At 52.6% G+C, this 27,482-nt stretch overlaps 2 protein-coding genes across 2 annotated transcripts; one reads left to right on the top strand and one right to left on the bottom strand.

Moving 5' to 3' along the window:
- Window positions 1-2,320: 2,320 nt before the first annotated feature.
- Window positions 2,321-3,256, top strand: LOC309684361 (olfactory receptor 14I1-like; the record flags this gene model as incomplete). The annotated part of the gene is made up of 1 exon (XM_082500287.1): window positions 2,321-3,256. One exon carries the CDS (start codon window positions 2,321-2,323, stop codon window positions 3,254-3,256), a length of 936 nt encoding a protein of 311 aa, XP_082356413.1.
- A 9,867-nt stretch (window positions 3,257-13,123) lies between these two features.
- Window positions 13,124-27,042, bottom strand: LOC309684360 (olfactory receptor 14A16-like; the record flags this gene model as incomplete). The annotated part of the gene is made up of 2 exons (XM_082500286.1): window positions 13,124-13,765; window positions 26,749-27,042. The coding sequence occupies 2 exons, from the start codon at window positions 27,040-27,042 to the stop codon at window positions 13,124-13,126; spliced, it is 936 nt and encodes a 311-aa protein (XP_082356412.1).
- Between the last annotated feature and the right edge of the window lie 440 nt (window positions 27,043-27,482).

Genomic DNA, 27,482 nt, shown 5'->3' with positions numbered 1-27,482 from the left:
TTACGGAGTGTCATTGAATACGCTGGCACATTGGCTTACCCTGTCATCTCCCTCAGCTGCCACCCCTCCTGTCCCATAGACTGGTAAGGATTGTCTTAGTTAAGGTGACTTGGGAACAATCCACTGCTGGTGGCGTTCCTCCAGATTCCTGCCCTGAGTCTCAGAGCTCTGGGAGACCTTGCTGGGGCAGAATGAGGCAAAGAGGATGTAGAGAATCTCCGATATAGCTCCACCTGCTCTATGAAACTCAGCAGTGGCCACACAGTGGCTTTGTTTCTCCTTGAACACTTCCTGAAGGAGTAAGCACTCATTCTGGTGCCCTTGAATTGCCTTTCGGGGTTAGATTGAATTGCGATCTGGACTATAGCTGAGCTTGGAGGAGGCTGTCCTTGAAGACCAGCTGGACTGAGCTCTGCCACCATGTCACAGCTCTGTCTGCCACAGGAACGGCTCCAGCTCGTCCTGTCTGTGCCCCTGGCTGAGATCATTGCTGCACGTTTGGGCTGAAGCCCCCCAGCTGTGGCACAAGGCAAGCAGTGATTTGCCATAAGGAATCCTGGTACTAACAGTCCAACACCCTGTGTGTGCTACTGATGGGACAAGAAGAGGGGTTACTCATGGCCAGCTCTTCTTCTGCTGGGAGAAATGACACAGCTGGAAGTAAGTGTCTCTGCGCAGATGAGGGAGGGAACATGAGAGATTGCATCAGTCTTTTTCACAGGCGGTTCCCCTGGAGCCCCAGGGACACCTCCAGGGAGCCCAGAGGGGACAGAGAGAGTGCCACCGTGGGCTGGTCCTCTGCTGCTGAGCTTGGCCGGGCTGCTGGGCCGGAGGGAGCTCCTGACAAGCAGGCAGTGCTGCAGAGAGACAGCTCTGCCCAGGAGCAGGGCTGGGGACACTGCCTGCAGGCAGAGAGGGGAGACCTGCGAGGCAGAGTGAGCTTAAAGGCAGTTGGGAGTGGGGGGTGCTGAGAGCTCACTGGGGCAGAAATCTTCACCGCCCTCTGTGTGGTAAGTCTCAGGGTGCCGGGCAATGCAGCTCCAGTTCCTGGAGGGATCTCCTCAAGCTGGTCCATCTGAGAGCTGCTGGGCTCTGTCAGGAGGACTGCACCCCGGGGCTGTGTGCCGGGGCAGGGACTCTGCCAGGGTCAGCTCTGCGCCTGCCTGGGGAGTTCCCACGGAGCTTCTGTGGGGAGAAGCAGTGGGTGGAAGGAGTGACTGCCAGCAAGGCAGATGCCTTCTGTTGCTGAGATGGACCTGTGTGGGTCAGGGCTGCTCCCGGATCCCCATCACTCCCAGGACATTTGCACAGAGTCCTTTTGAAGAAGGACATCGAGGCACCTTTCCCCTGAAAGAGAACAAGTCTGTGCTGTGGGATTTCTCCTCTCGGGTGCTGGGTGGGCAGTGGGAGGTGGGAGTGGATTTCTCCTTTGTGGAGAAGGCACAGAGACCCCCGTTCTCGATAGCACTTCCCTGAACCCCTCCTGAGCCCCCGCACACCCAGAGATGCCCCCGGGCAGCGCTGTGCTGCCAGGAGGGGTCTGCAGGGCAGAGCTGAGCACACAGCGGGTGGGATGGGCTCTGGGGCACTGGCAGGGAGGAGACCCGGGGGCAGAGAAGCAGCTCCAGGCAGGGGCAGCTCCTGGCAGCCCAGACACAGTCAGGGACAGAGAGGGAGCTGCTGCGAGACATGGCCAGGCAGGGGGGATCCCGGCACCTCCTGCCATCCCCTCACCTTCAGACAACTTCTCCGCAGCAAGCCTCTGCTCTCCTCTCCCGCCCACCCCACAGCCACAGGGTCCATGGCCCGAGATGCCTTCTCGGCAGCTGCACCTCCAGTCCAGGAGAAGTGTTTTTGTCCTACAAATGATGCACAACACAAAAACAAGTACCCTGCAGTGTCTCTGTCTGGAGACACTGTCACTGAGGAGAAGGCTTCACTGCACGCCTGTCTGACTGCCTCTCCTCACTTCCTTTTTTCAGAGCACAGACGCATTTCTCCTCGTGTCCCCACCCGTCTGTTGAACTCTGCATCTCAGGAATTGGGGAGGGGGTGCGGGTCAGCTTCTCTTCTGCCTCTGACTCTGGGAGTCCTGCCCCAGACGTGTCCTCATGGAAAGTAGGTGTCGAAGCAGTATTTTGCCTGATAAGGGAGCGTGTCACTGAGTTTGTGGGGTTGGGAATGAGCTGGGTCATTCCTCATTCAGCTGTGGGAGGGGGATTTCTGTGAGGAATGGCATTGGGATTTCCTCAGAGAAGTCTCTCCCAGTTTGTCACTGCCTTTTCCTCCTTGGACAGGTCCCCCTGCCCAGAAGCAGCAAATGTCCAATGGCAGTTCCATCACACAGTTCCTCCTCATGGAGTTTGCAGAAACACGAGAGCTGCAGCTCTTGACCTTCGGGCTCTTCCTGGGCATCTACCTGGCTGCCCTCCTGGGAAACAGCCTCATCATCACTGCCATCGCCTGCGACCACCGCCTCCACACCCCCATGTACTTCTTCCTCTTCAACCTCTCTGTTCTTGACCTGGGATCCATCTCCACCACTCTCCCCAAACCCATGGCCAATTCCCTCTGGAACACCAGGGCCATCTCCTACGGAGGGTGTGCTGTCCAGCTCTTTTTCTTTCTCTTTTTTATTTCAGCTGAGTATTTTCTCCTCACCGTCATGGCCTATGACCGCTACATTGCCATCTGCCAACCCCTGCACTACGGGACCCTCCTGGGCAGCAGAGCTTGTGTCCGCATGGCAGCAGCTGCCTGGGGCAGTGGGTTCCTCAATTCTCTCCTGCACACGGCCAATACATTTTCACTTCCCCTCTGCCAGGGCAATGCCCTGCACCAGTTCTTCTGTGAAATCCCCCACATCCTCAAGCTCTCCTGCTCACACTCCTACCTCAGGGAAGTTGGGCTGATTGTGGTTAGTGCCTGTTTAGTCTTTGGGTGTTTTGTTTTCATTGTGGTGTCCTATGTGCAGATCCTGAGGGTGGTGCTGAGGATCCCCTCACAGCAGGGATGGCACAAAGCCTTTTCCACGTGCCTCCCTCACCTGGCCGTGGTCTCCCTATTTATCATCACTGGAGTGTTTGCCCACCTGAAGCCCCCCTCCATCTCCTCCCCATCTCTGGACCTGGTGGTGTCATTTCTGTACTCGGTGGTGCCTCCAGCAGTGAACCCCCTCATCTACAGCATGAGGAACCAGGAGCTCAAGGATGCCCTATGGAAACTGACCCAATGGACGCTGTTTCACCGACAATAACCTGCCACCCCTTCTCTGCACATTGCCCAGGGCTTATCTTAGATCATGAGCCTAATTTTCCTCTTGTCATAACCCTGCTTATTCATATTTTTCTGGGTTTATACTACTTGTTCTAAGGCTTCATCCTACTGGGTCTGACCCTTGCACAACACTGAGTCAGATGTGGCCGGTCAGGTAACAGCTCTTAAATGAAACGGGATGTCTCAGGTAGAATAGCGAGAAAAGGGAAAAGCAGGGAAAAAAAAAAAAAACAACCATGGGCTGAGATAAATATCGTTTAATAGAACAGTAACAGAAAATAAAAGCAGTAGCAGTAACAACAACAATAATAATAATAAGTATATATAGAATAAAGTGATGCAAAATATATTACTGTCACCACCCAATGATCATTTGCCCCGCCTGTCTGGAGAAGTGATCACCGATTCCTTCCCCCAAGCCAACTCCCATTTATATACTGAGCATGACGTCTATGAGATGGAACATTCCTTTGGCCAGCTTGTCTTGTCTGTGCCCCCCCACCTTCTACGGGACGTTGAAAAAGTCCGTGACTTAATATAAGCATCACTCAGCAACAACTAAAACAATATGAGTTAGCAATGTTATTCTCATAGTCAATCCAAAACACAGCAGCTACCAGGAAGAATATTAACTCTATCCCAGGCAAAACCAGGACAGCGTCCGCCCCTTATTCTATACCATCTACGTCATGCCCAGGTCTTACACTTTTCCATAAATCACCACCATTTTCCTGTCTTTGATATATGTATATATGCACACAGATATCATTCCCCTAGTCCATGGCCCATCCCACTGAAATGTCCCTTGAGTTCATTTAGTCCATGACTTTGGGCTCCATCTGTTGTAACTGTCTTTCCCGGCAGGAGACGTGGTGTGTGATGTTGAATTGTTGCGTGCTGCATCTGGAGCTCACAGCTGGTGTAGCCGGCAGGGCCCATGCCCATCATCTGTGGGTTGAAGATGTCGATCTCAAGACAATTCCCGGGTGCCAGTTGCTGCAGCCACTTCTGGTTCCATCACTTCTGCACTTTGCTCAGTTTCATCAAAGTTCATTCTTCATTAATTTAGGTCACTTTCACTGCAATGCCATAGATAGAGCATATAGCACCTGTAGTAGTGATGACATAGAGTGGTAATTTAGCAATAAATATCATATAATTTGATTCATTGGCCATTCTCACCAAAATCAAATCCCCTTGAGGAACACATTGGTCATCCCCATCGTCCCGCATCACCCACCAAGTGCACTCAGGGCCTTAAAATAAAGAAATCCAACAGATAATTTTGCCTTTGCCTGTGTCAGGAATAACCCAGACTGTCTTCCTGAACATATTCAGATCCTCAAATGTTCCCTAACCAGGTGGCCTTTGCCAAATGTGTATCCCGACTTTTGAAGGTCCCACCACCCATGGCTCTCAGTGTAGTTTATAGCAGTCCGTTGTATTGTTTCATTTTCCCAGAGGCTCGTGCATGGTAGGGGATGTGATACACCCGCCCAATGCCATGCTCTTTGGCCCAGGTGTCTATGAGGCTGTTTGGAAATGAGTCCCATTGTCTGACTCAATTCTCTCTGGGGTGCCATGTCGCCATCAGACTTGCTTTTCAAGGGCCAGGATAGTTGTTCAGGGCGGTGGCATGGGGCAGAGGGTGTGTTTCCAGCCGTCCGGTGTTTGCTTCCACCGTTGTGAGCACGTGGCGCTTGCCTTGGCGGGTTTGAGGGAGTGTGATAGAACCAATCTGCCAGGCCTCCCCGTATTGATATTTCAGCCAACGTCCTCCAGATCAAAGAAGCTTTAACCGCTTGGCTTGCTTAAATGCAGCACACGTTTCACATTCGTGGATAACCTGTGCAATAGTGAACGTGATCAAGTCCACCCCCTGGTCACAAGCCCATCTATATGTCGCAATCTCTTCCTTGATGGCTTGAGGCGTCATGGGCCCACCAAGCTATGAATAGTTCACCCTTACGTTGCCAGTCCATGTCCACCTGAGCCACTTCAATCTTAGCAGCCTGATCCACCTGCTGGTTGTTTTGATGTTCCTCAGTGGCCTGACCCTTGGGTACGTGGTCATCTACACGATGTACTTTCACAACCAGATTCTCTATCTGGGCAGCAATGTCTTGCCACAGTTCAGCAGCCCAGATGGGTCTACCTCTGCACTGCCAGTTGCTCTGCTCCCACTGCTGTAACCACCCCCACAGAGCATTTGCCACCACCCATGAATCAATATGGAGGTAAAGCGCCAGCTGCATGGGGGCTCACAGCCGGTCCCGGGTCACCCCTGCGCCTGTGATTTCACTTTGGGGCACATTCCAGAGCCACCAGACAGGCAGGGGTTGGGAGACGGTGTTGGAGGGAGGGCACGGACAAAGCGCTGTAGTACCTCCAGGAGAAGCACTTTCCACTGCCACAGGCTGTGACGTGGGCGATAGCTTGGCTCCCAGCGACACTCATCCTCACCCAGGGAGAGGAAGATGAGTGCTGTGCTTTGCACCGCCTTCAGTGAACTTTGCCTGGAGGAGAGACTCTGCGATGTGGTTCTCAGCGTGGGTGGCATTGAGTTCAGTGCTCACAAGAACATCCTCTGTAGCTGCAGTCAATAGTTCAGGTCAGTGCTTGGAACAAGAGGGGATGGGGACACACAGCATTTCCCAGGCTGTGTCACGCTGCCTTAGTGTCTCTCCAGTGCTTCCCTCGGCACTGAACCTCTTTTCCAGCACTTCCCCATAGTCCTGGTGCCTCCTTGGACACTGGAATTCATCCCCAACCCAAGATATCACAGCAGCACTGGAAGCGGTGCCTGACGAACCCCCAGATGCGGTGCAGGGCTGGAGCGTGGCCACCCGGGCTTGTCTGCCGTGGGGCGGGAGGTGTTCCTTCCCCACACAGCGCCATTCTCTGTTGGTCTTGTTGAAGCAACGGGGGCACTGGCCCTGTGGCTCTCTGTGCACAGCCGGAGGCGGTGACTCCTTGTTAAAACAACCGGCTCGTAACACATGAATTAATAAACCCCACAGCCTCCCAGCGTGGCTACTGCGTGTGCCCAAATTGGTGCCCCGGGAAGGAGGCACAGGGGATAACGGGGTCCGGGTTTAATGCAGAAAGATGCTTTTCCCCCAGCACTGCTTTGCTTTGAAAAAAGCCCTGAAAAGGGCTTTGTTCTCCACCCACTGGAGCAATGCCGGGAACGATGTCTATAAAATCCCTGGCACTCCACCTGAAATGATGCGGCTCATTATCAAGTACGCCTACACCGGCACAGTACCGGTCACGGCCGACAATGTTGAACGTTTGCTGATAGCGGCCGACCAGTTCAACGTCATGGGCATCGTCAGACTGTGCTGCGAGTTCTTAAAGTCCCAGCTGTGCTTGGAGAACTGCGTCGGCATCTGGAGATTCACCGAGTATTACTACTGCCTTTATTATTGACTTTATTATTGACCTGCGAGAAGAAGCCCATGCTTTCATCTTCCATCACTTGGAGGGGGTGACCAGTGTGTCGAGAGAGTTTCTGCAGCATTCCGTCAAAGACCCCCTGTGTGTCCTGCAGAAAGAGGAGCTCAGTGGGAAAGAAGAGGCCGTGTTCAAGGCCGTTCTGCAATGGATGGCTCACGACCCGCAGAACAGGAGGCAGCAGTCTTGCTGGGCAAGGAAGAGTGGAAGGGGGGACAGAGGGCATTTATTTAAAACAAAAAAATCTAGGTTATTCTTACCTTAGAAAAAATAAACTCAGCATTTTTGACAGTAAGGACTTTGCTTGAAACTTTTGAAATCCTGCCTTCACAAGGGTATAAATTTGTAGTTCATATTCACTGTACATACACACCACTCACCCAAATCCCATTGCTTGTTGGCATGTGCATGGTTTCCGAAGGCACACACACTGACACTGACACTATGGAAATGATCAGGTATGTGTTGTCTATGAGTGCCCAGGCCACAGTTGTGTGAGGCATTGCACAAGCATCGGAAATCCTTGCCCAAAAGAGTTTGCAAACCACCTGTTCCTTTCGACTGGGCTCGAAAGGGGGACCATCTTGCAAAGGGGAGGATGGCACATCGCTCTCATGTTCTTGAGGCAGTCCTATTCGAGTCATGGTTTCAGTCAGAGTCCTTCCTGAACGATCATTGCCTGGGAGGACAGCACCATAAAGGCAGTCAAGTGCCTTCTGGGCCACCCCTGGGGACAATTCTCGGCCTTCGAGGATAACATCATGAAAACTTTCCAACTGCCCATGCTGTCCCAGGAGAGAGACTGGGACACAAAGTATGGAATTACACGAGTGATTCTCTGTTCACGAGTACGAGCGGTCCCAGTCAAATTGGGACACCCCAAATGCAGTTTCACACATGGTTCTTATACCTTTAGAGCATTCAGGTACAACACAATTTGAGTGATCGCTACTTAACACGCACACGCAGGCTACTGTTTGGCAAAGCAACTCTCATGCTGTGGCATCATCATCCACCTGCTGCTCTCCTAATGGAGACGTCCCTGGAGTTGGTCTTGCTGCAGTTCCTTATCTCTGATGCCAGATCAGGGGAGGGTTTCACAGGGGTGTCAGAGGGGCTGGGAGTCTGGTGTCATCCGGGCAGTGCTGGAGTATCCTTTCTTCTTCAGGCTGGGGGCTGTCTTCTCCTCCCGACAATGAGCTGGGTCCTGTAGTCATGCTGACTGAACCATGGCTATGCAGTACGCAATAGAAATGCTGTATATCTTAAGAAAGTTCATACAATTTCGTACTCTAAAGAGTAATTGTTACAATAGTTCTGGAATGAGATTTTCCTAACAGTCCCTCCTTTTCCTTTCACCGTCAGGGTCACACTATACTCTTCATTATTTAAGTCGTAAGTCAAGTTCATAAGGTAATACACACCCATCTAATTAGAAAGCAAAACAAGAGAGTGAATACAACAACCCAAATCCTTTCAGTTCACAGTCCTGTTCCTAAGTCTGGGAGCCAAGAGGTTAGCCACCCAAAGAGATTTAGGGGAGATCCCTGCCCTATTTTGTGTAATATTTTTAAATGAGTCTTTCTCTTGTTTCTCTCAGTTTTGTTTTTCTGGTCTTGACTGACATAAAAACCCCAGCAGCTGTTTTTCAAGAACGCACCTACTGTGTCCTGTACTTCTAAAGGGTGCTCTAGAGCTAAGCCATTCTATATTACCATTTTTGATAATAATTTGATTTCTTCCTCTAAGGCTGTCATACTGCCTGCCCTCATTCATGGCTTTTTCTAATTCTCTTGACGCATTTGGAGTAGCCCTTTCTAGTTTTGCAGCCCCTCACTGTGGGATAAAATCTGATACAGACAGGTGGAACTCAGTGCCACATTATCAAAGGCATTTATGAAAGGCAGGTCCTGCTTGACTAACCTGATCTCCTTCTACAACGTGGTCACGCGCTCAGTGGATGAGGGAAAAGCTGTGGATGTTGTCTATCTGGACTTTAGTAAAGCCTTTGACACTGTTTCCCACAGCATTCTCCTGGAGAAACTGGCTGCTCATGGCTCGGATGGGCACACGCTTTGCTGGGTAAAAAACTGGCTGGAAGGGCATGCCCATAGAGTGGTGGTGATTGGAGTTAATTGCAGTTGGCGGGCGGTCAGGAGTGGTGTCCCCCAGGGCTCAGTGCTGGGGCCAGTCCTGTTTAACATCTTTATCAATGATCGGGATGAGGGGATGGAGTGCTCCCTCAGTCAGTTTGCGGATGATACCAAGCTGGGTGGGAGTGTTGATCTGCCTGAGGGTAGGGAGGCTCTGCAGAAGGATTCGGACAGAATGGACCCATGGGCCAAGGCAGACTGTAGGAGGTTCAATGAGGCCAAATGCCACCTCTCACACTTTGGCCACAACAACCCCCGCCAACGCTACAGGCTTGGGGAGGAGTGGCTGGAAAGCTGCTCACAGAGAGGGACCTCTCTTGTTGGTTGATAGCGGCTGAAAGTGAGTCAGCAGTGTGCCCAGGTGGCCAAGAAGCCCACCGGCATCGTGGCCTGTATCAGGACTAGTGTAGCCAGTAGGACCAGGGAGGAGATTTTCCCCCTGTACTGGGCAATGGGGAGGCCGCATCTTGAGTACTGTGTTCACTTTCGGCCCCCTCACCACAAAAAGGACACCAGAGCGTGTCCAGAGAAGGGCAACGAAACGGGTGAGGGGTCTGGAGCACATGTCTTATGAGGAGCGGCTGAGGGAACTGCGATCGTTTAGCCTGGAGAAAAAGAGGCTGATTGGAGACCTTATCGCTCTCTAAACATATCTGAAAGGAGGTTGCAGAGAGGTGGGTGTCGACGTGTTCTGTCAGGTAACGGGTGTTAGAACAAGAGGAAATGGTTCAAGTTGCGCCAAGGGAAGTTTTGACTGGGTATTAGGAAGAATTTCTTTACTGAAAGGGTCATCAGGCATTGGAATGCGTTACCCAGGGCAGTGGTGGAGTCCCCATCCCTGCAGGTGTTTAAGGGTCATGTAGTTATTGTGCTGAGGGACATAGTTTAGTGATGGGCTTGTCAGTGTTAGGGTAATGATTGGACTATGTGATCTTACAGGTCTTCTCCAATCTAGGAAATTCTGTGATACGGTGATTCTGTGATGATGGCCCTGGGACAACTTCCCCGGGGTGTCCATTGAGCACAGGCACAGCCCAGACCCTGCTCTGCTGGTCCCTCATGCCCCTTGTAGGAGCCCGGCTGTGCCAGGACACTGCTGTGTGCCCCGACCCTGCACATTCCCTCACTTCAGCTCTTCCCTGGGGTTCTCTCCTCTAGGGCACTTGCCAGCCCTGCCAGCCCAGACCCTCCCTGAATCTGGCCACCTCCTGCCCTCTCCCAGCACAGACCAGCAGAGCAGCCCCATTGGGACTGGTCCCACAGCAGGACACAGAGGCCAGTGAGAATTTCCACCCATCCGGCATGATGAGGAGATCTCTGCCCCAGGCAGCTTGCAGCCCCACCTGCCAAACATCCTTCCCAGGATGGCATGAGAGAATTGGCCCAGGGCACCCTCAGGAAGGTCCTTTGGCCCCAGGGACAGGGCAGCCTGCCCCGAGCTGTCCCACCAGAGCAAAGGGTTCCTCTTGCCATGGCTGCCCTGCACACACGCGGTGCCCTGCTCTTCTCCCACCACAGCCCATCTCCCCTCAGAGCCTTTTCCTGAGAGAGCTCATCTGTGCTGGCCTGGCCAGCCGTTCCTGCACCCCCTCCCCAGGCGTCCCACAGCCCCCGAGCTGGTGGTGCAGCTCTGCAGAGCCGGGGGCTGTGGTGCCCAGGGCCATGCTGGTCAGGCTGGGAGGCAGACCCAGCTCAGATCACTCCTGCCCCCTCCACCTCAGCACACAGACGTGGCCCCTGTAGCTCCAGAGAAGTTCTCGGAGAAAGGATGTCAGACAAACAAGTCAGTGCAGGGTCCTTCAGTTTTTCAAAAACAAAGAGAGAACAGTTTCTTATTTACACAAAGTCTGTGGCTCCCACAACACAGATCCTGACATAGCAATAGGATAAAGGATGATTCTTCACTTTTATTGACAGCATTAACAAACCCCAGAAAAGCTAAAAAACACATAAATGAAAGGAAAAATGTATTAAAGACAATGTGGGCCTGTAATGAGTTACATCATGTGTGATATGTAGAAGATGGGCAGTTCATTGCTGCTTCTGACAAGATACCAGTCATCAGTTTCCACAGGGCATCCTTGAGCTCCTGGTTCCTCATGCTGTAGATGAGAGGGGTCACTGCTGGAGTCACCACTGAGTACAGAAATGACACCAACAGGTCCAGAGATGGGGAGGAAATGGTGGGGGGGTTCAGGTGGGCAAACATGGCAGTGCTGATAAACAGGGAGATCACAACCAGGTGAGGGATGCCCGCGGAAAAGGCTTTGTGCCATCCCTGGTCCGAGGGCATCCTCAGCACAGCCCTCAAGATCTGCACATAGGAAAAGAGAATGAAAGCAAAAGCCCTGAATGCTAGTAAGACACTAAGCACCAGAAGCCCAACTTCCCTGAGGTAGTCTGAATGTGAGCAGGAGAGCTTGAGGATGTGGGGGATTTCACAGAAGAACTGGTGCAGGGCATTGCTCTGGCAGAGGGGCAGTGAAAATGTATTGGCCGTGTGCAGGAGAGAATTGAGGAACCCACTGCCCCAGACAGCTGCTGCCATGCGGACACAAGCTCTGCTGCCCAGGAGGGTCCCGTAGTGCAGGGGATGGCAGATGGCAACGTAGCGGTCATAGGCCATGATGGTGAGAAGAGAAAACTCTGCTGAAATGAAAAAGACAAACAGCAAGGCCCGTGTAGCACGTCCTGCATAAGAGATGACCCTGGTGTACCAGAGGGAATTGGCCATGACTTTGGGGAGAGTGGTGGAGATGGAGCCCAGGTCCAGAACAGAGAGGTTGAAGAGGAAGAAGTACATGGGGGTACCAAGAAGACCGAGTGGATAAGGTCCTCTATAGACAGATTGGAGTAGGCTCACATTCACAAGCCCTGGTCCTCAGAGGGAACTTTAGCCACCCTGATAGCTGTTGGAAGGAAAGCACACCAGCGCACTGGCAATCCAGGAGGTTCCTGGAACACATTAACGATTACATCCTTCTCCAAGTGACAGCAGAGTCAATGAGGAGAGATGCCATGCTGGACTTTGTCCTGACCAAGAAAGAGGGGCCCATGGGGAATGTCATGGTCAAGGGCAGCCTTGGCTGCAGTGACCTTGAGGTGGCAGAGTCTGGGATCTTTAAGGTGGCTAGGAGAGCGCACAGTAAGATCGCTATCCTGGACTTCAGGAGATAGACTTTGGCCTCTTCAGGGTACTGCTTGGTGAACTACATTGGGACAAAGCCCTGGAAGGAAGAGGGACCCATGAAAGTTGGCTAATATCCAAGGGCTACCTCAGCCAAGCTCAGGAGCAATACATACCGGCAAAGAGGAAGTCAGGCAAAGACAGCAGGAGGCCTGCGTGGATGACCAAGGAGGTCCTGGTCAATCTCAAACAGGAAAAGGAAGCCTACAGAGGGTTGAAGCAAGGACAGGTATCCTGGAAAGAATTGTCCGAGCAGCGAGAGATCAGGTTAGGAAAGCTAAAGACCAGGTAGAGGTGAATCTGGCCAGGCGCATGAGGGCACAGCAGTCCTGGCCTTGGGGTCCCCTCAGGCACCTCATGCGTCTCCCCACTCTCCCCTCCCTGTGCCTGATGAGGCCCTGCTGACTCCCTCGGCACTGCAGCGTCCTTGTGCGTGGACACATTGATTCAGTGCTTTATATTGGTGGACTTCACCTTGGAGGGTGTTTCACCTTCGGAGTCTCCATCCGTTCCATCTCAAGGGCAAGTGTTGAGTCCCTAATCCCGCCTCTCTTCCCGCCTGAGATACATTTCCAGAACGTCCAGTATATGCCATCAGTCCTGTCATACATGAAGAAGACTGAGGAGATAATGGGAGCTCATGGACCGTCTCCCCTTCTATTGGGCACCAAGAAGAGCGCCTTTAAATCCAGAATATTTGGTGAAGTGGAAACTAATTATACCATGAGCTTAGCTCCAGAAACTTTGAAAACACAAGGAGAAGAGACTCCTTACAATATTGATTCCTTGAACATGTTCTTGGAAGGAACTTTGGAGGAACAGCCTATCTTTCAGGCACTGCAATTCGGAGATGCCCTTTTATTGAAGAGCTGTTATCTGTCAGGCCACACCTGACACACTGTTGTGCAAGGGTCAGACACAGTAGGATCAAGCCTCAAGACAAGCAGCGTAAACTCAGAAAATTATCTATAAACTGGATTATCACAAGAGAAAAAAGCATAATCACAGCCTAAGATAAGCCTTGGGCAATGTGCAGAGAAGGGGTGGCAGGTTATTGTCGATGAAACAGTGTCCATTGGGCCTGTTTCTGCAGGGCAGCCTTGAGCTCCTGGTTCCTCATGCTGTAGATGAGGGGGTTCACTGCTGGAGGCACCACTGAGTACAACACTGCCACCACCAGGTCCAGAGATGGGGAGGAGATGGAGGGGGGCTTCAGGTGGGCAAATGTTCCAGTGCTGAGAAAGAGGGAGACCACGGCCAGGTGAGGGACACACGTGGAAAAGGCTTTGTGCCGTCCCTGCTCAGAGGGGATCCTCAGCACCGCCCTCAGGATCTGCACATAGGACACCACAATGAAAACAAAACACCCAAAGGCTAAACAGACACTAACCATAAGAAACCCAACTTCCCTGAGGTAGGAGTGTGAGCAGGCGAGCTTGAGGATGTGGGGGATTTCACAGAAGAACTGGTGCAGGGCATTGCCCTGGCAGAGGGGCAGTGAAAATGTATTGGCTGTGTGCAGGAGAGAATTGAGGAACCCACTGCCCCAGGCAGCTGCTGCCATGCGGACACAAGCTCTGCTGCCCAGGAGGGTCCCGTAGTGCAGGGGATGGCAGATGGCAATGTAGCGGTCATAGGCCATGACTGTGAGGAGAGAACACTCTGTTGACATAAAAAAGAAAAAGAAAAAGAGCTGGACAGCACAGCCAAAGTAAGAGATATCCTGGGTGTTCCAGAGGGAATTGGCCATGGCTTTGGGGAGAGTGGTGGAGATGCAGCCCAGGTCTATGAGGGAGAGGTTGAGAAGGAAGAAGTACATGGGGGTGTGGAGGCGGTGGTCACAAGCGATGGCAGTGATGATGAGTCCGTTTCCCAGGACGGCAGCCAGGTAGGTGCCCAGAAAGAGCCCAAAGGTCAAGAGCTGCAGCTCCCGTGTGTCTGCGAATTCCATGAGGAGGAAGTGGGTGATGGAGCTGCTGTTGGACATTTGCTGCCTCTGGGCAGGGGCACCTGTCCAAGGAGGGAAACAGAGTAAGTCAATGGAGTTCATAGGGAGGCTGGCGGCAGGAGCCAGTCCTGGTGTTCTCCTTTGGCTGAGGAACCCACACCTAATGCAGATGGGCTTTTCAACATCTGAACACTCACTGCTATGGAACAGGGATGGCAGAAGGCAGTTGGAGAGGCTTTGGGTATTTTACAGCTCTCCCACCTCCCCTGGGCACTGTTCTGGGATGTCAGAAACCCTCAGCATTTCTGCTGCACTCCAGGAGAACAGAGTGAGTGCTGTGAGACATGAGGATTGCCTGGGGCAGAGAGCAGAGTCAGGGGAGATGGTTTGTCCCTCCATCTTGCACCTTCATGAGATGGAGGGGGATTACCCTCTTGTATTATGCCATCAGACAGTGCTGAGAGCAGAAGGATCCATCTCAGACCACTAAATGTCTCACCCTTTCTCAAGGTCTCAGAAGCCCACCTCTAGCCAAGGACACACATGACTCATTTCACCCACCCAACAGCATTTCCTCAGTCACAGAGTCTCTGTGTTTCTCTGTGGGGCTTTCGGATAACACAAAAGTTCTATGGGACAGGTTGGCATCCTGGATGGCAGCTCACAGCTTCCATGGACACCCAAAGGACATACCCAGTTTTTGGCATCTCAGTGAGAGAAAATGGACTCCTTCCCCACCCCCACGGCCTGCATTGCCCACAGCCCCACAGGTCAGAGGAAAGCTGGGACACTGCTTCCCATGGACACATAGTCAGGAGTGGATGAACAAGATCAGTGTGGGACTCTGCAGCTGAAATTCCCATCCCAGGGAGGCTGACAGCAATAAAACGATAACTTTAAAGGAGACATGTGGAGAAACCAGGAGAAATCCCATGAGGGTCTGACTGGGAGAGGCACGGGGAGAGGCAGCCGGGCACTCAGGACAGCGTTACCCTCACCCTGCTGGGCACGCCACCGCCCAGACACTGATCATGCAGGGCAGGTGCCCTCAGCCCCACCGCTGGGCAGCAGCAATGGGGCACGTGGCAGGAGGGATGCCCTTCGCCTCTCCTGCTGCTCTGCTGGGCACAGAGCTGACTCCCACCCCAGAGCCCATGGCCGTGAGGGCTGAGGGCTGTGCTGGGTGGCTCAGGGAAGGCATCTGCACTGCAGGGGTGGCTGGAGGTGCCCCTATCTCCCCTGCAGCAGGGCTTCCAGGAGCAGCTCCCTCCTTCCCTGCCCATCTCCGCTGCCTGGAGCTCTCCCTGCCAGCAGCCTTTTCCCTGCCCCCACATCTCTTCCCTGCCAGTGCTCGCAGACCCCATGGCAGCCCCCGTGTGACCAGCTCTGCCCTGCAGCCTCTGCGTGTGTGCAGGGGCTAAAGGGCAGGTGCCACAGACCCTGGTGAGACTGGAAAGGGGATGCTGCTGCTGTCTGTAGCCCCCAGAGCTGGAAACCGAAGACACAGACTCAGCAAAGCTCCTTATCTCTACATGAACCCTCCTTTGATCTTTCATTTGAAAGTCCTCTTGGACATGTGCCACTGCCCACCCAGCCAACCAAGAGAAGAAACAGCAAAAGAAATTTACCTTCATATTAAGGGAACTCCATCTTGAAAAGTCCCTCCAGGAATGACCAGAGGTCATCTGGAGGTGTAAAGAGCCCTGACCCACACAGCACCCTCTTCAAGGTGAAGGACATTGCCCAGCCAGGGGTCACTCCTTCCACCCACAGCTTCTCCCCACAGAAGCTACGTGGGACTTCTCTGGGCAGGCGGAGAGCTGACCCTGGCAGATGGCAGAGTCCCTGCCCAGCACACAGCCCCCGGGGTGCAGGGACCCTGCTGGCAAGGAAAGCCCTGCACACCCCTGCCTGCACACCCACCTTCACAGGCCTTTGGCCATTCCTGGGAGAAGGCAGCTGTCATGCCCTGATCCTCTGATGGTGAAGCAGGGAAGCCCCAATCTAGAGAATGTCCTCTTCTTCCACAGCAGAGAAATTATGAGCGTCCTTCTGAAAGATCCCACGGGCTGTGGGAGGTGCCAGCTGTTGGAGATCTCTCCAGCTACTGCAGCTGCTCGGCTTTACGAAGAGTTCTCCCCCCATTCGCCCTCAGCATCCTCCCTCTCCAGACTGCCTTCAACCTCTCTCTGCCTCCCTGCTCTGCCCTCGCTGCCTGCAGGCAGTGCCCTCAGCCCTGCTGCGCTGTGCAGAGGAGCTGCTCCTGGGCAGAGCTGTCTCTCTGCAGCGCTGCCCGCTTGCCAGGAGCTCCCTCCGTCGCAGCAGCCCGGCCCAGCTCAGCAGCAGAGGACCAGCTGTGGCTTTCTCTGCCTCCTCCCCGCACTGCCCCAATCCCTCGAGGTGTCCCTGCGCCTCCAGGGCTGACAGCTCCTCCAAGGCAGCGGGGTCTCTCCTGGGGAGCAGAGTTTGAAGCACAATGAAGTCATCACCGACTGTCCCTCTCTGAACCCTGGACAGACTGATCCCTGTGGTGGAAAGTGCTCTGCCAGGGTGTGCGGACCTACAGGAGGTATCCGTGTGCCCCTCTGGAAACCCCCATTCCTGCCGCATTGCCAGGCAGGGCACGGAGGCAGTGATGGGCCGGGGATCATTCCCACCGGTGCAGGGCAGGGATTGAGCCAAGTCAATGAGGCATCTCAGCTCTCAGCAGTGTTTCTGAGGCCGGAGGGACATTCATCTTCTCCAGTGCACCCCACAGACCCACCAGAGGGAGGATTCCTCTTGCCTCACCTTAGCTGCCCTAAATCGGAGTGAGCTCCTTCTCTGAGCTGCCCTGTGAGTAATGGAGACAGAGGCCAGGAGGGAGCTTTTCCAATGCAAACACCGGGTGACATCTGAGGTGCCAGAGGTGGTTCAGGACACGTGCAGGGAACTGCAAGCTCTAATGGCGCAATTTTGAGAGACAGGGCAGCATCCGTGTGCACTGGTGGGGAATCCCTCTGGCCAACAGAAAACATAGAAGATCACAGAATCACAGGATCACAGAATGGTAGGGGTTGGAAGGAACCCTCAGAGATCGTCTAGTGCAACCCCCCTGCCAAAGTAGCCTCACCTACAGCACGTTGGACAGGAATGCAGCCGGGCAGCTTTTGAATATCTCCACAGAAGGACACTCCACAGCCTCTCTGGACAGCCTCTTCCAGTGCTTTGTTGCCCTCAAAGTAAAGACATTTTTCTTTGTGTTCAGATGGAATTTCCTCTGTTCCAGTTTGTGCCCATTTCCCCTTGTCCTGTCACTGGGCAGCACAGAAAAGAGTCTGGCCCCATCCTCTTGACACCCTCCCTTTAGACACTGATAAGCATGGAGGGGATCCCCTCTCAGCCTTCTCTTCCCCAGGCTAAACGTACCCACCTCTCTCAGCTGATTCTCATAAGAGAGGTGCTCCAGTCCCCTGATCATCTTTGTAGCTCTCTACTGGACTCTCTCCAGCAGTTGCCTGTCTTTCTTGCACTGGGGTACCTAGAACTAGACACGGTACTTCAGATGCAGACTCAGCAGGGCAGAGCAGAGAGGGAGGAAGACATCTCTCCACCTGCTGGCCACTGTCTTTTGTAATGCACCCCAGGAGACCATAGGCCTTCTTGGCCACCAGGGCACATTGCTGGCTTATGGTCAACTTATTGTCCACCAGGACTCCCAGGTCCCTCTCGGCAAAGCTGCTTTGCAGCAGGTGAACCCCCAACCTTTACTGGTGCATGGGTTTTTTCCTCCCTGGATGCAGGACCCTACACTTACCCTTGAACTTTATCATGTTCCTCTCCACCCAGCTCTCCAGCCTTTCCAGGTCTCACTGACCGGCCTGCTGTTTCCTGGGTCCTCCTTCCTGCCCTTTTTCAAGATAGGCATGACTTTGGCTTTCCTCCAGTCCTCAGGCAGTTCTCCTGTCCCTCGTGACCATTCAAAGATGATGGAGAGCACCTTTGCAATAACATCTGCCAGGTCCCTCAACACTCCTGGGTGTGACCCATCAGGGCCCATGGATTTGCGGGTGTCAAGTTTGCCTAAATCATCTCTAACCTGATTCTCCTCCACCAAGCGAAAGTCTTCCTTTTTCCAGACTCTTTCTCTTCGCTCCAGTCTCTGGGATTGCTTAGGGCCGGCCTTAACAGCAAAGACTGAAGCAAAGAAGGCATTCAGTAACTGCACCTTCTCTGCGTCCTCCGTCACCAGGGCACCCACCTCATTCAGTAGCAGGCCCACATTTTCCCTGGTCTGCCTTTTACTACTGATGTACTTGGAGAAGCCCTTCTTATTGTCCTTGACATCCCTGGCCAGGTTTAATTCCAAGTGCGTTTCAGCCTTCCTCATTGCATCCCTATGTACTCTCGCAATGTTTATATACTCCTCCCAAGTCGCCACTCACTTTTTCAACATTCTGTAAACTTCCCTCTCGCACCTGAGGTTTTCCAGAAGGTCCTTGCTTGTCCATGCAGATTTCCTGCCTCCTCTGCCTGATTTATTACTCATAGGCATGCACTGATGTTGAGCTTGGAGGAAGTGGAGCTTTTCTATTAATCAGCTCTCCTCCACCCCCCTTCCTGCCAAACCCTTTGCCCATGGGATTCCTCCAAGTATGTCAGCCCTCATCATGTCCGGGCTTTTGATTCTACTTTTTGCCCTGCTTCTTCCATGCTGGATCTGGAACTCCACCATCTCATGGTCACTGCAGCCAAGGCTACCCCCAACCTTCACATCCCCAACTAGTCCTCCTTTATTTGTCAGTAATACGTCCAGCAGCACACCTCTCCTCGTTGGTTTCTCTACCAACTGGGTCAAAAAGTTCTCATCAATGCTCTGCAGAAACCTCCGGGACTGTGTGTGCCTGGCTGTGTTGTTTCTCCTGCAAATACCAGAATGGCTGAGGTCCCCCGTGAGAACCAGGGCCTGTGACCATAAGGCTATTTCCAGCTGTCTGTAGAAGGCCTCATCAATTCAGGCATTTCAGAGAGGTCCTCAAGCATGCAGGTTTCCCTGGAGGAGAGGGAGAGTATCCATCACAGTCGGACACACCCTGCAGGTGGTTGGTGCTCTGGATATCACCTTGGGAGTCCGCCAAGGAATATTTGTCACTGTTCTGGTTGGCCGGGCTTATTCTCCAGTAAGCTGTGATGGCATGAGCATTGTCCCCTTCAACCCAGCCCCAAGTCTTCTGGATTCAAGCCCGCCTTACCAAGCTGGCCAGCCTGCTGCCAAAGATGTAGTCTATGTAGTCTAAATCGACCCTCTTTTGCCTTAGAACCTCTACCCATTGCCCTGTCGCAGCAGGCACTGCCCGAAGGGCAATGAGGCCACGCTTGGTTTGTCAGCAGGCAGTGCTCGGAGCCAGGCGCTGCTGCCTGCCACAGGGCCTGCACACCCTCATCCCACAGGCAGAGCATTCAGCGGGGTCTCTCGGGGGTGTCCCATCCCAGCTTCTGCCTCCCCTCCTGCTTGGAACCCCCCAGGCTGCCCCTCCTTCCCCCTGAGAGGCCACCATGCCCAGCACCCGGAACCAGCGACTCTGTGACATCAGTCCTGGGAACAAGGTCACCGCAGGCACCATGAGGACTGTGGGCAATATGTCGGCTGCTGCACTGGTGGTGACGACCCCTTGGCTCTTCCAGCTGCAACGTGCCGCCGCTGGCAGTGATGAATGTGCTCCCTGTCGTCGTCCTGACGGCCCTGTGCTGGCCCATGAACAGCACATGGGACAGCAGTGGGTAAACGTCCTGAGGTTCTGAGAGGGAGCTTGGGCAACACTTATGGGCTTCACTGGAGGGTGCCTGCTTGTCCCCTGTGGCCACTCCACAGCTTCTCAAACCCCACATGGGAGCCTGAGACCCTTGCCAGCACCCAGGATGCTGGCCCATCTCACCTGTGGGGCTCAAGCAGAAACAGAGGCAGGCATACGCATGCCCCACAGGGTTCCTTGGCCCTACTGTCCATGCAACACCTTGTGGGGAGCGGAGATGGCTGACCTTCAACCTGAACCACAGCAAGCCATCGAGAAGGGCAGTCATGAGTTTCTAGTGACAGAGGGACCTGCAGGCTCTGGCCCATGGGTTCCGGCTATGGCACGTCGCACGTGGTGGGTGGCACAGATGCCCGGCCAGGCGCCTGGCCCTACATCACCAGCATCCAGCCTGGAGAAGAGAAGGCTCTTTGGGAGACCTTATAGTGGCCTTCCAGTATCTGAAGGGGGACTACAGGAAAGCTGGGGAGGGACTTTTTACAAGGGTAAAAGGTATGTTTAAAAAAATTAGGGACAGGACGAGGGGGAATGTTTTCAAGCTGGAAGAGGGGAGATTTAGAATAGATATTAGGGAAAAAAACATTCACATGAGTGTGGTGAGCCCCTGGCGCAGGTTGCCCAGGAAAGCTGTAGCTGCCCCATCCCCGGAGGTATTCAAGGCCAGGTTGGACAGGGCTTAGAGCAACCTGGTCTAGTGGGACATGTCCCTGCCCAGGGAAAGGAGGTTGAGACTTGGTGATCTTTAATTTCCTTTCCAATCTAAACTATCATATGAGTCTATGATTCTACCATTCTACTCACACCGCTCAAGCTGCACCATCTATTTGATGCTGTGCACTTCACATACTGCCTCCACAGGGGCAAACACTCACAGAAATTTTGCTGCCTCAACCAGAAAAATCATTTTCACTGTGTTTTCTGTAACTCCAATTCCAGATTTACTGCACTTCACAGTTCCGTTGGTTCGGAGCATCCAGAGAGCCAGACCAAAAGCTGCATGGCGGGTCATTGCAGTCACCACCATCACCCACGAACCTTCCACTTTGACTGCAGGGTTGTCCCTCAGTTTACAGACCACGGAATGAAGCTGGGATGAAGCAGTTGCATCAGATAGCTTACCAGAAAAAATGCTGTTTGAGTCTAGCCAAGGGTGTGTCGGGAACAATTCCTCGAGGCAGCCAACCAAATATTAAATGAGCACAGAGTTATTTGTGGATGGAATTCTGTGTGCAGGAGCAAGGACTGCCATCAGTCCAACAGTGCAGTTCCTGCTCTCTTGTCGTAGTTATGGCTGGACTGGCCACTGTGACAAACAGTCTCCCATTGTCTCCCCCACCTCTCTCTCTCTAAGAAGAGGAAGAAGAGAGAGCAAGAAACTTGTGAATGTAGGAGGAACTCAACTGCTTGAAGGAAATATTAATAAAAAAATAATAAAAAAGATATAAAGAAATAGATACTAATCTGGATCAAGCTCCCAGGATGATGATCACGTCACCGGCAGGCATGGGGAAAATCCAATACTTGACTCAGGGACGGATGGGAATCGGATTCCAGATCTGCATTCAGGAATTTGCAGATCGGGATCAAAGGCAGACAAACAGCCAGAGTCCTCCTGGGACACAAACCACTGAAGGAAGAGAGCTGACCCTTTGATCCCTCAGCTTTTATACTGAGCATGAGGCAGATGGGATGGAATACCCTGATGGTCAGTTTGGGGTCACCTGTCCTGTCCGCTCCTTCCCGCAGGTACCACCCCTCTATGCTCTTCTGCTTCTGACCCTCCAATGGGGCAAAGAACCAAGTCAGCTGGCCTTGGGGGTTATACCAATAAGTATGAGAAAGAGAATTCTGCATACCATTCCTCGGCATACATTACAACTTATCAGGTTTTATCGCTCTGAACAGTGTCACCACAAATGCTGTTAATTTCAGAGTTCACTTAGTTCAAAGAGGCTCAGCTGCAAAGTAAAGTTGCTGAACAGAAGAGGGGTTCTGTTTCACCTCAAACCAGCACAGGTGGGCTGTTCTTTTGGGAGGGTATGAGGAGAATAAAAGAGAAGCACTCGTGATTTCAGGGAATGAAAAGAGAAGCAAAGGATGCTGTTGGCTGTCTTTGCTGAGGGCTCCTGTTTTGCCAAATGAAACCCAAGGACCACCACAGCCTTTCCTGTGGAGCTGCTACTCAGCCACACAGCCCCTGCCCTCTGCCATTGACAGCGATGGAGTCACTGTGAAGGTGCAGTAGAAGAAATGAAACAGTTTGTGGTGCTGCAATGGATGGGCACATAGTTCTCAGTACAGACAGGCTGGAAGGCTCAGGGGTGGGGTTCCCTCTTGTGGCTCCATCTCTGGTGACAGTGGAGTATTAGGAGGGCTTTGGAAGAAGCTGCACAGGTTATGGGGAACTCATTGGCAAAAGCTCAGAAAAACATGGCTTTGTGTTTGAAGAATTAGTGAAGACAGAGAGTCATGAGTAAAGCTTGGGTCAGCACAGGGTGGGAGTGAGGTGGGGAAGCAGGGGTGGTGGTTGAAATCTGCAGAGAAACGGGCACAGGCAGAGGAAAGTGTAGGACAGCCTGTGGTCAGCGTGCACGACACCCCACCCCCCCAGCAGAACTGAAATCCTTGTCCTTTCCACTATGGCTGCGGACTCTTCCACTGGAGCCCCTGAGAGCACTCCAGTTCCTCACAGACACACTGCTTCGCTGCCTCCTCCCCCACCCTCCAGACAGCCCGAGACGTTTCCTACACACACCCCCCTCATCTCACTGCTCCCAGAAAGAGCCCTGAGCATCCCTTGAAGGAAAGAATCCCCATTGCCAGGGTGTGGGGATCAGCGCTTGAATATCCTGCTTGATGAGACACGGCAAGGGCTTTCACAGACACTTTCACATTTCATTTCCAACTGGAAGCAGTGCCTCTGGCTTTCTGCTTCAGGGATAGTCAGGATGGCCCTCAGTGGGGACCGCTGACGCCCTCAGAACCTTGGAGGCTGACTTGCACTGCTCTAGAGACCACTTCAATCCACCCTCAGTACCTGCAGTTCAGGAACTGGGCACCAGAGGGCTCATTAACATGCAAAATGCCATAACGAGCCATGGTTCTGGGCATAATTTTCTTATTATACAATTCTGCTGTGGTTAATTAGAGAGATTTCAGAAGTGAAAAGGTTTCAATAGTAAATAACAAGAAGAAAGGATTTATTTTTCTTACTTTTTTTTTATTTGTCTGCTTAATTTCTCTGTCTATTGATATCAGCAATTTCCAAATGACACTGAAACTGGACCTCTCCAAACAGAGTCTGACTGAGTAGGGCAGTCAAGACCCTGTATGTCAGACACTCTGTGGGCAGCCTTTGTCCCCACCTCCAACCCCGCCTTTCTCTCATCAGCCACCTGGGACTTACAGCACCTTTCCTCAAATCTGAGCTTTCTCTGCTACACTCTGGAGTTGCAGGTTTCAGCCCTTTGGAAACAGTTTCCACCTGTTTCACTTGGGGAATGAACTGCACCCAGACACAGAATTTTCTTTGTAGCCCAAAAACAAGCCCAAAGGAAGGCATGGTTGAATAGAAAAATACAATATACAAAATGCAAAATACACTCCTCTGCTGTACATTAAGTCCACCTTACCTCCACTGAAGTCCACTCTCCACAGTGGATAGCCTTAGACCAAAGGAAAACACATTTTTGTGCCAAACTGGGATCCCACGAACACCAAAGCACTCCCTGTCCTGGACTCGGTTCACATGGGCTCACAGCGAGTCACACGCTAAGGTCACGAGCTCCCTCCATTCACAGAGGGAAGCAAAGAGAGAAAGTGAACGGCGTGCTCTTTTGAAGGGGTCTGGGTTACGGGAACATCTCCAAGCAGACTCTGCAACATCCGCACCCACTCCTTGCCCATCCTCCTCCAGCGATGGACAGCTTGGGTGCAATTGTCCAGGCTTCCTTTTCTCCCGGAGGGAGAGAAATCAGTTGTCTCAGCTGAGATGCTTTGGCCTACCTTGACTGTCCACCAGCTCCAGCTCCACAACTACCACTTGTAAAAAGTCCCTCTCCAGCTTTCCTTTAGGCCCCCTTCAGCTACTCGGTCTGCTATAAGGTCTCCCGGAGTCTTCTCTTCTCCAGGCTCAACAACCCCAACTCTCTCAGCCTGTCCTCACAGCAGAGGTGCTCCACCCCTCTGATCACCTTCGTGGCCTCCTCTTTTCCCACTCCAACAGATCCATGTCCTCCTTATGCTGGGGCCCAGCAGCTGGATGAAGCACTGCGGGGTCTCCCCAGAGAGAGTAGAGAGGCAGAACCACCTCCCTCGCCCTGCTCGCCATGCTGCTGGTGATGCAGCCCATGATGCGGTTGGCTTTTTGGGCTGCCAGCACACATTGCAAGCTCATCTTGAGCTTCTCATCCACCAGCACCTCCAAGTCCTTTTTCTCAGGGCTGCTCTCAAGCCATTCTTCACCCAGCCTGGATTTGTTCACAGGATTGCCCTGATCCACATGCAGGACCTTGCCCTTGGTATAGTAGAACTTCACGAGGTTTGCACAGGCCCACCTCTCAAGCCTGTCCAGGTCCCTCTGGATGGCATCCCTCCCCTCCAGAATGTCGACCGCTCCACACAGCTTGGTGCCATTGGCAAACTTGCTGAGGGTGCACTCCATCCCAACATCCATGTCACCAACAATGATGTTAAACAGAACCAGACCCAGTACGGACCTCTGAGGAACACCACTCGTCACTGCCCACCATTTGGACAGGGAGACCTTGACCACAACTCTAATTTTCTTTCCAGTGGCTGCTGTGTTTCAGATTTGGTAGGAAAAGAATGTCAGTAATGCATATTGGTTTAGTTGTTGCTAGGTGTTGTTCATATTTTTCAAGGACTTTTCTTTCAGCTTTCCGTAGGAGCTCAAAGGGGCCGAGAGAGAATGATGGAATGGGCAATGAAATATTCCATTCCACAGAGGTCATGCTCAGTATTTGGATGGGTTTAACCAGGGGGCGGGTACGTGCAAACGCTGCTTGGGAAGGCACCAATTCACTGAGTGGTGACAGTGACTTGTATTGTCATTAGTAGCAGTAGTAATATTGTTGTTGCTGCTGTTGTTTTCCTTTTCTGTTATTGTTCTATTAAACTCTCTTTACCTCAACGCATGACTTTGGGGTTTTTTTGTTTGTTTGCTTATTTGTTTTATTTCCCTTTCCACTCTTTTTCACCCTCTTCTCCCTTTCCTCCTGGGGGAAGGGGGAGAACTGCACCAGTGGGTGCATGGTCCTAGCTGCTGGCTGGGGTTAAACCACGACACCTGTGCTGAGGCCTCCAGAGCTGGAGGCAGCACTCCATGTGGGGTCCCACGAGAGCAGAATAGAGGGGCAGAACCACCTCCCTTTCCCTGCTGGCCATGCTTCTTTTGATGGAACCCAGGACACAGCTGGATTTCTGGGCTGTGAGTGCACATTGTTGGCTCATGTCCAGCTTTTCATTGCCCCATACCCCCGGGTCCTCCTCAGTGGGGCTGCTCTCAATCCCTTCATCCCCCCGACCTATACTGATATGGGAGGTTGCCCCAACCCGTGTGCAGGACCCCGCACTTGGCCTTGTTGAACTTCATGAGGTTGAAATGGGCCCACTTCTCCATCTTATCCAGGTCCCTCTGGATGCCATCCCATCCCTCAGGCAAGTCAACAGCACCACTCAGCTTGGTGTCTCCATCTTGGGTGATTTCTCACTTTGTGGGGCTCCATTCCATGCCCACCCCAGGCAAATGCTGCTTCTGGAGAGCCCAGGGGATCTCCAGGAAACTCCATTTCCCCCTTGAGAATAAAGTTGTCTGTCACGGCTTGTATGTGACAACCTTGGCTATGTCACTCAGTGACCAGCCATTGCTTCCACTGTCACTACATGCTGACGAGTGAGTCCTAAATCCAATCCTCGAGCTCTAGAAGAACCCAAAAGCAACAGTCCTTTTGGGGATGCCATTGCTCAGGCCTTCTCCTGAGACCAACTTTTAGAAGAAAGGACCAGTGTTTCTGCATAGCACAAAGTAGATCCCATTTTGTTATAGGGATGCTGTGAGAGTTTCAGTTCTGACCTGGTGTTAGACACTGTTATAGAGGCACCAGTGGAGAGATAGTGGGTTAAAGCCTCTTTTGATGTGGAAGGCATCGAAACCTTTCTGCAGGAAAAATCTAAAAAAAAAAGTAAGAATGAAAATAAGAATGAAGAGAAGAAAGAGAGCTCAGGACTGGCGTAGAACATCCTATGAGTCATCTGTGGAGAGAGATGGTAATTTTATTGCTGTTTAGAAGGTGACCATGAAATCAGTTTCTGAATGGAATCTTTGAGCTCCTGGTTCCTCATGCTGTAGAGGAGGGGGTTCACTGCTGGAGTCACCACCGAGTACAGAAATGACACCACCAGGTCCAGAGATGGGGAGGAGATGCTGGGGGGCTTCAGGTGGGCAAACACTCCAGTGCTGAGAAAGAGGGAGACCACGGCCAGGTGAGGGAGGCACGTGGAAAAGGCTTTGTGCCGTCCCTGCTGTGAGGGGATCCTCAGCACCGCCCTGAAGATCTGCACATAGGACACCACAATGAAAACAAAACACCCCAATGCTAAACATGAACTAACCACAAGAAGCCCAACTTCCCTGAGGTAGGAGTGTGAGCAGGAGAGCTTGAGGATGTGGGGGATTTCACAGAAGAACTGGTCGATGGCATTGCCATGGCAGAGGGGGAGTGAAAATGTATTGGCCGTGTGCAGGAGAGAACTGAGGAACCCACTGCCCCAGGCAGCTGCTGCCACGCGGACACAAGCTCTGCTGCCCAGGAGGGTCCCGTAGTGCAGGGGATGGCAGATGGCAACGTAGCGGTCATAGGCCATGACTGTGAGAAGAGAAAACTCTGCTCCGAGCAAGAAGAAAAGCAGAAATACCTGTGCAGCACATCCTGCGTAGGAGATAGCCCTGATGTCCCAGAGGGAATTGGCCACAGCTTTGGGAACAGTGATGGAGATGGAGCCCAGATCAAGAACAGAGAGGTTGAGGAGGAAGAAGTACATGGGGGTGTGGAGGCAGTGGTCGCAGGCGATGGTGGTGATGATGAGGCCGTTTCCCAGGAGGGCAGCCAGGTAGATGCCCAGGAAGAGCCAGAAGGTCAAGAGCTGCAGCTCCCGTGTGTCTACAAATGCCAGGAGGAGGAACTGGGTGATGGAGCTGCCATTGGGCATTTTCCTCTTTGGGGCACAGGGACCTTTTCAAAATGTAAAGACAGTGACAAGTTAAGGTAGAATTCATAGAATCATAGAATGGTTTAGGTTGGAAGGGACCTTGAAGATCACTGAGTTCCAACCCCCTTGCCATGGGCAGGGACACCTCCAACCACACCAGGTTGCTCAAAGCTCCATCCAGCCTGGCCTTGAACACCTCCAGGGTTGGAGTTTCTGCAACTTCTTTGGGACACCTGCTCCAGTGCCTTAACACCATAAAAGTGAAAAATTTCTTCCTAATATAAATCTACCTTCTTCCAGTTGAAAGCCATTCCCCCTCAGCCTGTCACTATGTGCCCTTGTAAAATGTCCTTCCCCAGCTCTCCTGTAGCCCCTTTAGTTACTGGAGGGCCGCAGTAAGTTCTCCATGGAACCGTCTCTTTTCCAGGCTGAGAAACTCT

This window comes from Vanellus vanellus, assembly GCF_965231255.1.
Source record: "Vanellus vanellus genome assembly, contig: HAP1_SCAFFOLD_53, whole genome shotgun sequence".
In the NCBI taxonomy this organism is placed as follows: domain Eukaryota; kingdom Metazoa; phylum Chordata; class Aves; order Charadriiformes; family Charadriidae; genus Vanellus; species Vanellus vanellus.
This window is presented reverse-complemented; position numbering and strand designations above follow the sequence as displayed.